We start from the raw sequence: 17,922 nt of genomic DNA on the forward strand, positions 1-17,922 counted from the left end.
ATTTCCCTTTCCAGCTCGAGACGACATTTTAAAGTATTCTAAAACAGTTTTTTTCATTTTTAAGTTCATAAGTTCAAGCTACATATAAATAGCTTCTCCCATATTCAGACCGAAAAGTCTTCTTGAACATCCCGAAATGATATCTTTCTGCGCAGAAGGTTAAAAAACCATTTCGTTATACGGGATCATTAAAAGAAAGTGAAATTAGAATCACACTACATAGGATCCCACTACAATCGAAGAATGTTGATCTCACTGGAAATTTAGAAAACTTGGGAAAAAAGAGTTGGTTTTATCTTTATACGATATGTATTACAAACTGTTAGAATACCGTATTTACTTGAAAAAAAAAGAATTTTAAACAAAATTCGACCCAAATCGCTATTATTTGAGACTCAATGTGAGGTTTGAGCCGGTTCAAACATCAGAGAACACGCAATTTTCAACTATTGGTTTGAAAAAATCAGTGTCAACTTATGAATACAATTCAATCCTTTCCTCTTAATTCGAACCATGTCTGTCTCCCGCAGTGAAGCGGCGTGACAAGCGATAAATCAACTACAATTTGCGGCGGGTTTATCTGTATGTAGCCTGATCTTTCCAATCAGACAAAACGGAGGGAATCAGTTTTTTAATGTGTTCTCTTTCTCTTCGTAAGGTCAAAAAATGATATGATCGGGATAGGATAGAGGGTCAATGACTCCTTTCTTTTCAAACGATGCAAAATTAATGTTTTTTTAGTCTATAAAAAAAGAATAATATAAACACGGGAACTAAAACTAATGGGAAGTTTAAACTGATAGTAGAAGTTTTAAAAGAAATGATTATCGTAAAAGAATCTTTTGTTTTCAAAAACTTTTTTGACCTGTATCTGTGTTTTTGCGTTTTCAATAGAAAACTCGAACGTCTAGGAATGTTTGCCATCGCTGGAAACGTGCTTGTTGCACTTGAACATATAAGACGGTTGAAATTTCAAAAGTTCAGATAATTGAAGAAAAATTTCAAAAATTCAAGCATTTTTGGACCACTCCATTAATACTGTTTTCTTTTCTTTCCCGTGTTTATGCCGCTAGAAAACAGAATATAAAACAGATTTATTCAAAATCCAACAACTTCCTTTTTATCTCAACAAACCACATATTTAAGTGAAAAAGATGGGGCAGATTTATTGAAATATAAAAAATGGACAGAAAACATAAATATGGACGGGGCAGATTTTCCAAGTTACAAATTCTGGACCAACATTGAGGGGCAGATTTTCCAAGTTTAAAATTCTGGACCAATATTGAAAATCTGAAAAAAAAAGAAAAATTTTCACGTGAAGTTTATTTTGGAGCAGATTTTTCAATTTGACAAATCTGGACAGAAAAAAATAAATTTTGTTATTTTTGCCGTGAGTTCCAACTCATCCGTTGTTCGTGGTTTTAGGGCAGAAATTGAAAAGTGAAAATTCTGGATCGGGCGGTATATTAAGAAGGTGAAAAAATAAGAATTCTGAAATTTGAAATATCTCATTCAACACCGAGTTGCAAATATTATTAATTTTCCGATAAAGGAGGAAAAATAAAATTCTGAATACGCTAAAACCAACCTAAACAATTGAAACCGAATAAATATAACAGAAATTTTCTACTTTTGTTAGTGAGCAAATTTGGAACCAAAAAGAAAAACTAACGAAATTTCGAAGTTCCACGTGTGCGAAAATGTTGTTTTTGACACGCGAACTTTTGATTGTCGACGTAGATTTTTTTTAATTGAACATTAAAACAACCAGAATTTGCTCACTTTGCACCGGCTATACAAGTTCGAAATTAGAAATTGAAGCGCTCTAATTGGTATTTTTCGGAAAATTTTGTTGGTAGTGTTTAGGTTGGTTTCAGCGTATTCAGAATTTTATTTTTCCTCCTTTATCGAAAATTTAATAATATTTGCAACTCGGTGTTGAATGAGATATTTCAAATTTCAGAATTCTTATTTTTTCACCTTCTTAATATACCGCCCGATCCAGAATTTTCACTTTTCAATTTCTGCCCTAAAACCACGAACAACGGATGAGTTGGAACTCACGGCAAAAATAACAAAATTTATTTTTTCTGTCCAGATTTTTCAAATTGAAAAATCTGCTCCAAAATAAACTTCACGTGAAAATTTTTCTTTTTTTTTCAGATTTTCAATATTGGTCCAGAATTTTAAACTTGGAAAATCTGCCCCTCAATGTTGGTCCAGAATTTGTAACTTGGAAAATCTGCCCCGTCCATATTTATGTTTTCTGTCCATTTTTTATATTTCAATAAATCTGCCCCATCTTTTTTCAGTCTGACAACATTTATTATCATGATTCTTAAAAGGTTGGCATAAATCTGCTCTAATTTGGAAATTGCAGCAGTAATTAATGATTTTTTACGAATCAAGTAGATTTTCTGAATTTTTCAATTCCAGAACCATAATTTAAACCAATTTTGAAAATTTAAAAGTATCACTGCTTAAAAAAACAGATATTTCTTAATTTCACACTTTCAAGTAGTAAAATCGAAACTTTTGAAATATCAAGCGTCTTATATGTCTGGAGCTAGCTGGGGGACACGACATTAAAATTGTTTTCAGCTCCCGTTCTACCCAATTATTCGCCAGTTTTTTTTTTCTTTCTTGTTACAGTTTAATTATTATGATTCTTTGTTGGCTTGCTGTTTTTATACAAATGTAGGTTTAGTTGTTTGGGAGCTTAGTCTGTATATGATTAGTAAACATACGTATCGTACTCGTAAAATAATATGAATGTTTGTTCGCTAGACAATTTTTGTTCATGTGAATATCTCAGCAAAATTTTCAGAGACTACGAGGTTTCTTCATTCATAGGAAGGCAGGTTTGTATAATCGGTTACTTGACAACGACTTTCGCATCGCCCATATTCAATTTTCTGTTGATTTTATTAGCAGTTCAAAGATTTCTCCTTTATTTTGTGGATGACTCGGAGAGATATTTGAAACTTGGTTCGAAACGTTGGACTATACTGTTTGCCTTTGTTTATTTTTTCCTAGTCACTGCGAATTGGGTTAATCGATTGCCTAAAATTATTATTATTTATTCGCTTGAGTTTACTTTGAATCCTGAAAACCTGTTACAAGCGAAGAATACTACAAATGATACATACTTTCCCGATTTATCAATTTCAAATACTCTTGATAACACACTAATGTACTTGAATTTCACTCTGGATGTTCTAGCAGGTTTATCAGTATTTTTGTATTTTCCAATGTATAGAAGTATTCGAAATCTGGCTCATCTTCCTTCTATAATCCAATCTCAGCCAGAAAAATACATCTCATATCAAGCAGTCTTCATTTCAACTATCAAATTGGTAAGTTTTTTTATTAAGTTGTGTAAACTAAGGTAATTGTGAATAGAAATAAGCATGTTCATAATTTCATTGAGAAATCCTTTCATACTTTTTCATTCCATATCACCTGGCTTCTGGCGTTATTTTGTTACAACTGGACAAGTTTTGTTTTAAGTTATTTCTCCGATTTAAAAGCAGACATTGTAGGCATTGTTTATAACTTTTCCACACCCAACGTTTCTATTCAGTTCTTTATTTGGATCAACTTTTTCACATTTCTCACAACGCCTGTCATCATTCAAACAACTTATATTTTTTGCAATAAACGGAATGTAAAAGTTGTTTTGTCATATATCAACGTGAACTATATAATAGGGAAATTGTTTTCTCTCTGCTCAACAAACAACACAATCCAACCAATTGAGCTTTATGAAAACACACGTATTTAATTGGTATCTGTTTTTTTAATGCAATAAAATTGTTTTTGAAATGTATTATTGAAATTCCAAGATCATTATTGGGATAGGAATCAAATTTTGAAAAAATAGTTCTTATTGAATTAAATGAAATGAACCATTTCATATATTCTGAAGTAATTTTGTGATATAATTACACGGCGAATCAAAATTTTCTATATTATAGAATGGTTTAAGAAATCTACAAACAGCAATGACAACGCCTGGCAAAATGAGAAAAAACACATAATTTATATAATTTATCGCAATGAACTCGTTCATTTCCTTATGAAAATCTAGACATCAAATACTCAGCAAAGCAGTTATGTGATTATATAAAAGAAACGTAAATACTGGCTTTGAATTACAGAAATAAATTTCCCCGTAAGATTTCAAAAAATATATCAATCAATGTTTACTAGAAAATTGGAAGTTGATCTCGGTCCCAAGACACTATGTTGTTGACGTGTTCTGAAGTATTTTTTTTATTACATTACAAAAATTAATGCCCTGATTCATTCAAAAATAAGAGACACTGTTAATTACTTACTCCGGTAAATACTTCGTGATGTATTCTCGGAAAGGTGCGAAAAAGATCATCAAAGAAACAATATTAAGTGATGAATGACTTGAAAACCATACAAGACACACGTGAGGTGAGAGTTGTATATATTCAAAATCTAACGCAAATCCAATGATATTCAGAATACCTGGAAGAAAACAAAGTGCAGATGTTGCGTTTTGTATCATTAGATTTCTGAGTGCTTCTTTATGTCGTTGGTAGTGTTGAGCAGATATTTTCAATTTCAGGTTTTGCATGATTTGGAAAATATCAAATATTATGAAATTTAAAAAAGATATGTTAATCGACAACGCAGTTATACAAACAAATATTCCTGAATTTTTCCCTCTCTGAAGGGCTAACTACTGCTGGATTTTGTCTAGCCAAAACTGTTTGAACCTCAACTCTCCATCAAAAATCAAGAACATTTATCTAAAAAATATTTACAAAAAATAATAAAAATCACCAGTCCAGACATCAGAAGAAAATTTGATTAGCTATTACGCAGGTGCAACTGAAACTTGTGTTCTCTGAGTAACTCTGCTATTACTTGGTTGAGTCGAACCACTTGCTGTCACTCGGATCTAAAACAAAAACTTATTGTTGTAATCTATTTTAGATCAACTTACTGTATTGGTGTGCTTCTTTGAGTTGCTCAAAAAGGGAAACGTCGAAGTCACGGCATTTTGATATTGAGTTGATACGGCCAGACTGATGAAGCAATGGCTCACGGTGTTCAGTGTTACAAATATATCCAGGAGTCCTTGGAGAAAGTAAAAAAAAGATCTGAAAATGTTGAAAATAGAGTTTTCGTTGTGAAATATAGAACAAACAATATTTCTGCATATTCATCATAATTTTGCATGAAGCAAAACGAAACAAAGTTCAAAATTCCATAGGACCCTTCAGATAACATGGATGACACTGTCATTAACATGATAACAGTAGTGGTGTTGTCTGATTTGGCACTGAAAAAGAAAACTACACAGATTACCGTAACACCTGTAATAGAAACGTTCCTTTATTAGAGGTGCCCTTCTAATACATAGAGGCGCACACTGAGAAGCGGTTTGAATTATAGTGGCACACTTTCTGATAGAAGCGCACCCTCAATATGTTTTGAAAATTAAACTTACTTTTCCTTTTGCCTTCCATTACTCATTAGCCTTTTTCTAGATTTTTGAGCATTTCTGATTTCTATAACCAATAAAAACGTGAGAATAGGAAGTAATATTGCTGGTAATAATTGAGTTAGTGCTCCAGCAACGTTATAAATAAAAGCAGGAGTTTCAGGATTCTTATTATCATCGCTGAGAGATAACTGATAACTAGGTACACTGAAGTTCGATGGGTATCCACATCTTCAACAATAGTAAAGTAGCATTCAAGAGACAAGGGCAAGAAGACCATGTTACACATCGGCCAAACTGATTCAATCCGTTTGCTATTTCACACAGTGTATAGTATCTGGAAATAGGCTCCGCCTCTTTTCATCTACTAAAATTATCGATTAAATTTTTTTTTAAATTTCTTTAGTTTTTGAGATAATGCTATTTTTCTTTAGAAATAAGTTTTTAAGGGTTTTGAAGCATATTTGTAGGTGACCTCAAATTTGTAGCTCCTATGCACCATAGTGAAAAACTACTTTTTTGTTAAAAAAATACCGATTTTCCTTGGTTTCTCCAATTTTTGAGGATGTCGGAGTACAGCGGGGTGACGAGATAATAGCAAAATAAACATTCTTGATACACTGGCTTTTTAAAATAACATGTGCCTTGGCTGGCTCGCGGTGAATAACTTCGATTTTTGAGCAAAGTTTGAGACTGACTCGAAAACTCAATATCAAAAGGGGTGGAGCCTATTTTCAGACACTATTTTTTACTCAGTCTCCCCGTGGTATTCATCATGTAAAAGAGCAAACGAATTGGATCAGTCTGGCCGGTTGGTAACATGACCTGTGCGCCCGTACTCACTTCTTAGGAAAAACAATCACTTCTGTAACTTCCAAACTGAATCGGATCCAATAAATAAACTCGATGAGGAAGTTAGGGATGAAAAGGATTGCTAAAGTTACGAGAGCACCATGAGGAGCCGATAAGAAGTCAAATTTGGAGTTCATTGCGTTTTTAACAATAAGAAATCGAAATAAAGCCATTGCAGCAGCTATCCAAACGGATAATGGCCGTACAAAATTTCTTGTACAGTTGAACAGAATACTGCACAGCTGAAACAAGTAGCTATCCGGAATTCTGCTAAAAATAGACCGCAAATAAGAACTGTGAGGCTTCAAAACTTACCACTTAGGATTATCGGCTTCAGGAATCCACGTTGTCACTTTCATCCAGATAATATCATGCATACCAGAAACGTCACACGCCGCTATTCCAATCATCAAAATATTTATAGAACTTGAACGCATTGGTTTTCTGGTTAGTATAATCAAATGAAACAAGTTAACTAGCAAACTGAAAAACGCAAAAATATGTCGATGAGCAATGAGGAAGTTCAATATTTGTTCTGGAACAGTGAACTCGTAATCGAGAGCAGAATAGTCATAGTCATCCATAAAATCTCACAAATGAAGTGGTGTGGCATGTTCGCATGTGTGTGTGTTATGGGGAGAACAGGTGCAAAATTTGATTAGAAAAAGTGGGAAGAATGTGTCACGTTGTTACAATTAATTATACTAGAGACCAAAGCTCATGCGTTTTATTTTTGACTGTTTCGGATTTTCAAATGTGCCCCGTTATCTTAAGCAGGCACTGATCTGTATTGATATAGATGAAATCAGACAAATGAAATGATAGCTGTCAAAATGTTTTTTTGGGAAATTCTCAACTCGGGGTTTTGGGTTTTTGTGGTGGGGTTGGGCCATGACAAGTATTTCAGAAATTACAAAAATAAAATGTTATTTTTTAATGTATCTCGAGTTGTTGATGAGAAATGAAAAAGTTGACACATGGACGGTTCCAATTCATTTTCGTTTCAATGTACTTACGGAAAGAAGGATTACGAAAAGTCTATGAGCAATTTTGTGTTGAAAGCTGACAGATTCGCACATTAATTTAATAGAAAACATTCTTGATTTGCTCAATTTGAATATTGGGTGGTTAGTTTATGGAAATTTAATTGTTGAATATTGACTTCGCGTAGAGAAAGTTCATTCTGAAGGCAGAATCTGGCAATTAAATTTTCGTAACAAAACAGATGCCGGTTTATTTGAAAAAAATATGTATTGATTACAGATACTGCAATTTCATATGTCACTTTATGATATTGCATTCTTGGATGAATTCCATTTGAGAGATGTTGGAAGACGGACTGAATGTTCGCAAATTGCTCACAGGGTTGATGTTAACTGTTCGTTCACATGTTTCGCAAAATTTCCAAACCAGTATTACACAAGTAGATCGCGCCTGCTCCATTTTTAAATATTTCTGTCTATTTTAGGAAAAACGGAAAACGGGGAAGTTTGAAAATTTCCAAAAATTCTCATGTTTCACAAAATTTTAGAACTGAAAATGTTGGAGAAATATCTCTAACCAGCTCAATTTTAGACACAGATTCCGAATTTGATGTTTTTAGCTTGTGATTTTCCCGCTTTTCTAATTTTTTGTCAGTGGCTCTATATGTTGACAATATCCTAAGGACTTAGTCGATGACCAGGACAAAGTCAGAACCCAGGAAGTCCTCCTGTATGCCCCCAGGTTTCCCGATTCCGCAGAATACTCGAATAAGCGCTGCAAAGACGAAAGATTTCAGCGACCCATTTACTGAGAGAAAAGGAGTTCAGACAAAAAATGGGGAAAAATCTAGGACATGCTAATGGAGCAAAAAAACGTATAGGAGTAAAATCTAACGCCCTTGTGGGTCACATCGTCTTTCTTCTATTTTGATGATGTTCTTTGTCTTTTTGATGAGATAATTACTAATAAAAACGGCAATTAAAACTACATTGTAGTCGATCAGAAATGAGATTTTCGGATGGCTCATTAACGCGGATTAACGGAGATTTTCAAAAAAGCTCAATAAGAATAAACAAGATGGCATTCCAATCTCTTCCAATTCAAGAGGAACATATCTAAACGATGATGTGAGAAATTTCGAAAATAAATTTTTTTAAACATTGGAAAAAAAAACTCTCTGATGTTAGCACTGTTATTTATCATTCTATAAAATGATGCTTACAAAATTTGAAAGTGTTTTTCTTGTCACTTTTAGTTAATTAAATTCGTAACAATCAAGAACAGAGATGGCTCATGGGACCAAGCACCTGAAGAATATCATTCTTGTTCTTGCAACTTGGTTGCAACTCGACGACTTTCTTCAATTAAAAACATCTTATGCTATCACAGACCCCAGCCTCCAACCAGGATTTAAACATGTTCCGCATGAGTTTGTTATTCGGAGAATTGGAGAAATTCGGATAATTTTGTAGAAGCGTTCAAAATTTTTCCGAAAGTACTTCTAAAACAGGTTTTCGAATGTTTTTTTTTCCAGAAATTTCCGTTTTAAAACATGTTTATTCACAGAAACTCAACAGAGTTTCGATGTGATTAAATAAAAGAAGCGTAAATACTGGCTTCCAATTACAGAAGTCAGTCTCCCACTAAGATTTCAATAAATATATCAATCAATGTTTACTAGGAAATTAGAAGTTGATCTCGGTCCCAAGACACTACGTTGCTGGCGTGTTCTGAAATGTATTTAAGAAATTACAATAGCAAAATTAGAAATTACACCGATTTCTTAAAAAAAAAAAAAGGAACTGTTAGTTACTCACTCCGGTAAATGCCTCGTGACGTATTCTCGGAAAGGTGCGAAAAAGATTATCAAAGAAACCATATTGAGTGATGAATGACTCGCAAACCATACAAGACACACGTTAGTTAAGAGTTGTACATATTCAAAATCTAACGCAAATCCAATGATATTCAGAATAACTGGAAGAAAACAAAGTGCAGATGTTGCGTTTTGTATCATTAGATTTCTAAACGCTTCTTTATGTCGTTGGTAGTGTTGAGCAGATATTTTCAATTTCAGGTTTTGCATGATTTGAAAAATATCAAATATTATAAAATTCAGAAAGGTTATGTTAATAGACAGCGCAGTTATACAAAGCAACAACGCTATTAAATACATATTTCCTTCTTTTGCATAAATTTCAAAATTTGACAATGATTGGAAATTGGCTAAATACTGAGGAAAATTCTGAAATAATGCATTTCCAAATGTTTTTTTCTGACAATCTGAGAAACGTCATGTTTCAGTATTCCGTTTGCTTAACTTACTTTTTCTATAAACTTAAACTGTTCTTCTTTCGAAAAATGAATAGTTTCCAACAGTATACCAGGAATCGGAAATTTCAGGATACAGAAGACCCAAGCGAGATATCCAACATAATTAGGGAACACATGAGTTTTCACAATCATAGACATTGCTTGATGTTTTTTCACAAAACACACTGTCAGCATTTCAAATTGAAACGACACGAAACAATAGTATGCTTGCTTGAATCGAATGAAAATTTCAGATTTATGCATTTTTAGCTCACCACCGAGAAATGAGTGGAAATACCAAGCCAATTCCACAAAATTCCGTATGAATATCCCGCAAACAATGGAAAAAATGCAACTATCTGCATCAAAAGTGTTGAATGAACATCTGTCACAAAACAAGCGATCTGATATATCAAAAGATAGTATCGAAAAGACTCCAATTTTTTGCATTGAAACAATAATAGATAAATGCCAAACGAGTTTAAAAAAATAGAGATAGATCCTATCACATGATAACAGTTTAGTAGCCATGTTGGTTCAGTAAAGTCTATGATTGGCATTGTGTCGCTTTTGTGTAAATAAGAATTTAATTCTAAAGAAAAAGTGACGAGAAAAAATTGATTAAACAAAAAACAGGTGAAAATACTATTCTGGCTTTTGAATAATACGAGTTTTGTGATTCTGCCTACATCATCTGCTGCTGGAAGTGTGACCTGAAAAATTGGAGGACAAGGAACAAGCCGAAATCATAAAGTCGAGGAATATTCCGAAAATCGTATAAACCTTCTCAACGGAAGGAGATTCTCTAATACGGTTGTTTAGAGTTCAATAAAGTTCGAACTTCAACCTACACCGCACTAACATTCAGATTGAGACACATTTTGTCTTTCCTCCTGGTAGGAAATGAGACTACTTCACGAGTATGCTGCGATAGATACGAGCAAAGAACTGAGCAAATGAAGATGATAGCTGCGAAAATGTTATTCAAGAAATATTGCATTTTTTAAAGGATAAAGATTGACAATATCGGGAAAAATATTTTTGAAGTTAGGTATATCAACGCTTGTCCATAATTATTGCTCACACTCATATGACTTTGAGTTTTAAAGAATAGGGATACGGTAGTTACGTTATCACATTAGAATGTACACAATAGATCAGTAAGTAGTTTTTTTAATTCGAGGTTTTTGAGGTATTATCCTGAACACTCGACCTCACAATCGAAACGATATCTTTATCCTTCTTCTCCTTCCAAATCAATCGTTTAACAACGCTTCTATACTGGGCGGACATACAAAAACACATGAGGCAATGTGTCGCAGAGTTGATACAAAGGAATATCAACACAATTGCGTCCAAGTTTTTGAAATATTCTCTATAAATGTAACAATAAACTATAATACTTTAATTACAAGGAACCCTTACTGCTCGTCGTATCCTTGGAAAATGTGATAATTGAAGTAATACAATCCCCATAAGTGGCTTCAGAGATAAAAACTGAGATGGCCATAACAATTACCAGCTTGTAAGTGTTCGTAGATCTGAAAACACAAATAGAGTTTAAATTGCATTTCACTTATGCAATTTCTTACTTATCCCCGCTGACATTTCTCCGTATTCTCTCCGCTTTCAAAATCGCTCCAACTAGAGCACCGGCCACCAAGATATACAAAACGCTAACTGAAATCGCCAAGTACCCATCGAACATAATATATTCCATTTCCCATTTTTCGCCGGATATATAATGGTATGGAACGTAGCTCGGCGTTTTTTGTAATACGTCGCAGCTAAACCTTTAGTTTGTAAGAGATCGTTCTTAAAATTAAAACTTACTAAATAATTTTTTCAATTTTAGTTTTGAAAAAGAAGACTGAACTCCACCCAGCACACGCAATACCTAGTATAGTCTGAATTAAAAATCCATACTTCGGGGTCATCAGCCCTGCAATCGTATTGCTCATAGGGAACATGACAGATAGTGCCCGAATTGCAGCAATATACAATGCGAGGAAGCTCGAGCATCGGCGACCAAAAATCTGACTAGTTTTGGCTAAAACATCAACAACCGCATGATAGTATTTGGTTCCATCGTAGCACGGCTCAATACTGTATACTATACCCCATGTCATGGCGCACAAGACGATAGTACCAAGGGATTGTACGAGGTCACACAAACAAACTCCGATCATTACCATGTATACCAAGTTGGATCTCAGCTCCTTGCGAGTCAATACGAACAGATGGAATAGATTGATGAAGAAACTGATGCATGAAACAATGTCATAAGTTACGTGAATAGTATGAAGTACTTTCTGGTAGAATAGCATGTTTTCGAAGAAATCATCAGTGGCAAAATCCAAGTCATACATACCACTCTCATCGAACGTGAAAAATGAAGTCTCATCATAGTAGAATGGGTCGACTGTTGTAGTTTTCGGTTTTTTAGTTTTCATATTGTAGGTAAAGTTATTGAAAAATATGAAGACTGAGTAGAAGACGACGAGAAATTTGGTATTTGATACTTTGTCTTTGATATGTAGACATATAATCAAGTGGGTGTTAGATATCAACAAGAACAATTATTTCAAATAACAGGGTTCGAGTTATTAGAATCAAAAGACTGGAGCGTGATATCAGAACTCTGCGAACTGAATGCTTAAACTTTCAAATATTACGAAAAAATCAGGCATCACCCCCTTTTGACATGACTGTAGTTCCATGATTAATTAAATAGACCGATCCCAGAAAATCATTCAAATTTTATTTGAAAATTAAATGTTGAGACCAAAATTGTTTTTTTTTTATTCAACGTATGTGTAGTTAAAACAAGAGCATAAAGTTTTTTCATCTCTCTCTTCGGAATGGGAAACGAGAGGAGGTGTGAAATCAGAATTCTGCAAATTGAACGCGTGAGTTTTTAGTAAACATCACCCAAAAATACAATTGCGAAAAGCAGATCTGCCCTCTCTGACATTGCTGTATTGTGTTGATTAATGATTAATTTCGTTCAAATTTGTAGATACGAAAAAATCTAAAACACAGATAGTTAAACCAAGATCTCTTCGAGAAAGTTCTCAATCGAGGCATTCCGAAAGAGTGAATGTTCTTTTATTTTCAGTTCTTGCTATTCAAACAGCATAAAATATGTTCTCAGTCAACGAATTGTTTTCTACTCTTGGTATTTCAAACCAGTTCGAATTCGGCACAGCGATCGAAAAAGAAGGGAAAGTAGGTATGATAGCGGTGACCTCGACAGAATGATAACTCTATAAATGATAAGAACACTTATCTTTTTGGAAATGAGATCAGCAGATTTAGTATACCCAGCATGATATCTTGTTCGCTATTTCTTTATCCATTTTTATTTATCAGTTCAGTCAACACCTGCATACGTATGATTCCCCCGGAAGATGTTTATATCAGTACCACCGCTCATATACTACCTGTTTCTACTCCAATAACCACTTCCACTCCAACAACCACTTCAACAAAATTTTCCTCCCCTGGACAAGCACCTGGAATTGCAACCACTTCAATACCATCTGCCGGAAACTCAGTCACCCCGACAACTGCAACGCCTTCCACTGCAGCTTCTGTTACCACTCCGGCTACAACAATGATGACTACCACATCAGCTGAAGGTTACTTAATTTGTTGTATCAGTTGCAAGCAGACGATTAGTCTCAAAATTGAATTACAGTATGCGACAAATGCGACGTCAACAAAATCGCACCGGACTTGGAGGATCCTGTAAACACTTACTTTACATTTGAGTGGGTCTCAATTTTTTGTTTGCAAAGTTATTTTTTTCTCCAGTGTCGACAAACCAGCGACGGGATGTCAAATGGTTTTCCAAGTACATTGCATGAGATCAGATACGATGATTTGTGAAAATATTAATATTTTTGTGAGAGATACCTGTCAGAAGATTAATTTAAAATATGGAATTCCAGGGAACCAATCCCACAGGAAACAGAGGAATAGCCACGGGGGTCACATTGAACTCAGTGTCATCGACATTGACCTGTGAAGCAGATGGTTCCTGGTCTGCAAGAGATGGAGATGTGTAAGTCGATCACAAGGTTTCAGAAATCTGTGTAGTTTTCAGAACGATGATTTCAAAAATTGTCTGTACATTCCAGGGATGTGTGCAACCTTAAAAATAGTCAATACTTTATTCAAGATAGAGTTTATATGACCTGAATTCAATAAACACATTATTAAACATTTACCAACACAAAAGTTATCAATGATACTAAATTCAATGTATAGTCGACCTCACAACAAAAACCAGGCCTTCATTTATTCGTTTTCTTTTTCTCCGCACCAGGCGTTTTGCCACACCTCTATATTGTGATGACATGAGGAAACATATTAAGCAATGGGTAACCGAATTGGCAATGAGAAGGGTGTACGAGAATGCATCGAATTCTTGATAAACTTCTCTGGAAAAAAGAGTGTTCTAAGTTTTATAGATTACTGCAGCTCACTGTTCTTCATAATATTGAACATATAAATAGTCAGTAACATAATAAATTCCGTAAGTGATTTCCGAGAGGAACACACTGATAGTCATTACCAAAACCAGCCAGAATGTGTTAGATGACGCATCACTTCTCAACTTCTTCCTCCTTTCCTTTGCTTTACTAACTGCTCCCAATAATATAATAGCCATGAAAAAATAGGTACAGCTGATAAACATTGCCATAAAGCCATCAATTGCTAGATATTTCCTCTCCCATTTTTCCACTGCAACCATCCGATATGGAACGTAAGGAGGTGTCTTAGAACCATACTCGCAACTGGAATATCTTATCGAATATTGAACATTTTGCTGTATGAAACCTACTATTTTACTTTCTCAAATTTTTTATTATAAAAGTAGTAAGAGCTCCAGGTAGCACAACAAACACTTATTAGCAGCATAACCATTGTCCCAAATTTTGGTTTTAACATCTTTGCAATCAAATTATTCAATGGAAACAAAACGGAAATCGCTCTAATTACTGCTATAAATAATGCAAAAAACGCAGAGCATCTTCGGCTCATTATTTGTATGGATTTGGATAACAAGTTGATAATAAGATGCGAATACATCACACCACCCCAGCATCCTTCTATTTTATAGATTATATTCCACATCATTACAACTTGAGTAACATTTCCTAATGATTGAAATATATCACATAGACTAATTCCAATCATAATGATGTAAACTAATTGGGTCCTTAGTTCCTTGCGAGTCAGAACTATCAAATGAAAGATATTAACGAAAACAGCAATAAAAGATGAAATGTCATAGATAAATTTGATGGTCTCAACATATCCATCGAAAACTGTGTTGTCTTTTTGAAACTCATCAGTAATATAATCGTAACCCGGGTAGAAATAATAGTCTTTCCAGAATGGTTCAGTTGTGGTCTCCACGCTTCCAGACTCATAATGATCTTGATAAATATAATAGTCTTGGGGCATTGGGGGAGTAGTAGTTCTAGGCTTTTTGGTATTTGGGTCGGGGTAGTCAATTGGATTCGGAAGCTTTTTACGTCCTAGTTTCAACATTATGGCGAAAAACGGGAGCTGAGAGTGAATGAAATAGAAAACTGATCAAAAAACTAAAAAAAGTTATCACAAGTTTTACAATAATTGTAGATTTTAAAAAGGAGTAAGGTACAATTAACATGATGTTTATCTAAATAGAAAATTTTTAGTCTTTTCAAAGCAGCATCAAAGATTATTCTGAATGACACTTACTTGCCTGCTTTCACTTTTTTCATGATTTTTGGTCATTTTTAATATTCTTTTAATATTCACTTCTCTTTCAATGCATTGAGTTACGAATTGATATTAACTCGCAACTTGAGTCATAACTCTAGAACCACCAGTCTCACAGCAGATTCACTATAATCTTCATAGAAATGAATAAGATGGGACTGCAAGAAATGGCTTTCCACTGTAATACGATAACTATTCTGAACGTGCCAAGTTCCTTGACCAAACTGTCTCGTTATTCAATCAGTGCATACTTTCAGGAAATAGCTGGTGAAACTCTCACATCAGTAGTTATTCTTCGCTTTCGCAAACTGAAAAATTTACAATAAAAAAATTAGTTCAATTGTACGGTTTTCACTCACAATGCCATCTTTTTTGAAGCATACTCTCTGAATGGAGGAAAAAATATAAAGAGTGAGATAATATTGATTGATGAATGAGCAGTAAACAGTACTACACAAATCGAACCAACAAATTGCGCATATCGAAATTCCAAAACGATAAATGCCACGACTAGAGACACTGGAGATACGCAAAGAACAGTAGTTGTGGCTTGTACAAGTAAACTTCTTATCGCATCTTGGTGCTTTTTGACTGTTCCAGGAGAGATATGCAGTGCACGCATTAGACGTTTCAGTGCACGCATTAGACGAAAAAGGTCCATAATAATGAGAGCTAGCAAGGAGCAAACAAGAGATAAAAACGTAATAACAATTGCTACAATAACAAAGTATGTAGTGTTTTTAATATATAAATCAAAATGTGGTAACTGTTGAAAATTGGGCAGATATTCAGGGTAGAACTGAAAACTTATAGGTAATCAATCTTCTATAACTTATCAAACCTCCGCAATATATTTTAACTGTTCTTCTTTCTGCTCGTAAACAACATTGACACAGATAGTAACGAGTAAAGGAGTAATCAAACAACAAAAGTAAAAATAAAATAACAGAAATTTTGGTACAATATGTATTTTTAATATGATAGCAATGGCTTGATGTTTCTGAATAAAGCTCAACGTCAGGGATCTTTCTGTACGTGAAAAGCATTGAAACAACAAATAACGAGTAAAGGAGTAAACAGAAAACAAAGATAATATAAGGGAAACAGAAAACTTGGTAGAGTATTTGTTTTTAATATGTTTGCAATGGTTTGATGTTTTTGAATGAAGCTCATAATCAAGAGTTCGAACTGTAGTGCCATCATGCTGTCTAGGATTATCTGTAAATCAGAAATAAATGGAATTATATCAGTTCGACGGAAACTTACTACATTATAGTGTAATGGGACCCCAAACCACTCAGGTAGGATACCAACAACGTATCCTGCTAAAAATGGGAATAGTGGAACACATTGCATTAGAAATGTGAATTCAATGTCTGTTAGAAAACACATACTCAGATACAGCAGCAAATAAAATCGAAAGGTTCCCAGTTTCTCACATTGAAAAATAAGCAAGTAAATGCCAAGTGAGTTCAGAAAAATTGAGATGATTCCAGTAACATGATAACATGAAACAATCCAATAAGGTTCGGAAAAGTCTATGTTATATTGCATGTTGGGGAGTAGAAGTGACTGGGCGGCTGATAATCATAGCTCGAAATTTAGTACGTTGTGAGACAAAGACAGGTGCAATATCATTAAAAAAGCTATTTCTGATAATTGCGGAAGTAAAAACTTATGAATTCGTACTCTTGTGTCATAACTCCAGAACCAGAAGTCTCAAAGCAGATTCAGAATATTCGGTATGAGAAATGAATAGAATGACCCTCAACAACATTTTTTGAGTAGGTTTGGGCTCACCAACCTTATAAGCCTCTTCAACAATTCTACACTCACTGCGTTCGACTGTCTACGAGGACCTTCTTCACTGTTTGCGAGAGCTCTACCAGCCAGCAAAGAGAAGTGTGGGGGGGGGGTATTTGGGACCATTTTAATTTCGCATGCTGCGCTCTCTCACTCTCTCGTCGTGTGAGACGGTTTCTCTGCGCGCTCTCTCTCTCTCGTTTGTCTGCGTCTCCTCCTCTTCCATACTCTCTCGCATGGCTCCCTCTCAAGCTCCATGGCTCCCTCGTAAGGATGACTCATCGGTACTGTCTCCTCGGGGCTTAATTGAATTTTTTGATTTCACAGGTGAACCGCTGGGAATCCTATATGTGAAGGTGCCAGAATAGCGCCCTATGTGTGTCCATAAATGAAAAGTGGATCGCGCGTGTGCCGCATATGTGCGGTCGTCTTTTCTGTGTACTGGCAGCGCGTGCACCCATGTAGCTCCCATATACGTTCCATGTATGGTCCATATTTGAGGGTGGCGGCCGGCCGCCGCAACGACACTCCGGAATTACACGTGGGCGTGTTGTTTACCGTAAATCGACGTGACATTTTTTTCTATAAGTCCGGGCCCATTTTCTCCGTTTCTCGAAGTTTTTCACCTATTTTCTTCATTCTTTTTGCACAAAACAGATAATGGCAAACTTCAAAAATAAAAAGAAATCTATTCAAACTTGCGGAAACTT

The 17,922-nt window shown here is 34.8% G+C and overlaps 4 protein-coding genes across 4 annotated transcripts; 1 reads left to right on the forward strand and 3 right to left on the reverse strand.

The window, feature by feature from the left end:
- Positions 1-4,855: 4,855 nt before the first annotated feature.
- On the reverse strand, positions 4,856-6,774 carry GCK72_020641 (uncharacterized protein; the record flags this gene model as incomplete). Its single annotated transcript, XM_053733705.1, has 5 exons — positions 4,856-4,939; positions 4,985-5,141; positions 5,189-5,323; positions 6,329-6,607; positions 6,653-6,774. The coding sequence occupies 5 exons, from the start codon at positions 6,772-6,774 to the stop codon at positions 4,856-4,858; spliced, it is 777 nt and encodes a 258-aa protein (XP_053582618.1).
- Positions 6,775-11,042: 4,268 nt separating this feature from the next.
- Positions 11,043-12,087, reverse strand: GCK72_020642 (uncharacterized protein; the record flags this gene model as incomplete). Its single annotated transcript, XM_053733706.1, has 3 exons — positions 11,043-11,175; positions 11,227-11,421; positions 11,561-12,087. 3 exons carry the CDS (start codon positions 12,085-12,087, stop codon positions 11,043-11,045), a joined length of 855 nt encoding a protein of 284 aa, XP_053582619.1.
- A 941-nt stretch (positions 12,088-13,028) lies between these two features.
- On the forward strand, positions 13,029-13,794 carry GCK72_020643 (uncharacterized protein; the record flags this gene model as incomplete). Its single annotated transcript, XM_053733707.1, has 5 exons — positions 13,029-13,275; positions 13,335-13,407; positions 13,451-13,541; positions 13,588-13,700; positions 13,743-13,794. 5 exons carry the CDS (start codon positions 13,029-13,031, stop codon positions 13,792-13,794), a joined length of 576 nt encoding a protein of 191 aa, XP_053582620.1.
- Positions 13,067-15,196, reverse strand: GCK72_020644 (uncharacterized protein; the record flags this gene model as incomplete). The annotated part of the gene is made up of 4 exons (XM_053733708.1): positions 13,067-13,269; positions 13,979-14,079; positions 14,125-14,436; positions 14,730-15,196. The coding sequence occupies 4 exons, from the start codon at positions 15,194-15,196 to the stop codon at positions 13,067-13,069; spliced, it is 1,083 nt and encodes a 360-aa protein (XP_053582621.1).
- Positions 15,197-17,922: the final 2,726 nt, after the last annotated feature.

This window comes from Caenorhabditis remanei, chromosome V (genome assembly GCF_010183535.1).
Source record: "Caenorhabditis remanei strain PX506 chromosome V, whole genome shotgun sequence".
In the NCBI taxonomy this organism is placed as follows: Eukaryota; Metazoa; Nematoda; class Chromadorea; order Rhabditida; family Rhabditidae; genus Caenorhabditis; species Caenorhabditis remanei.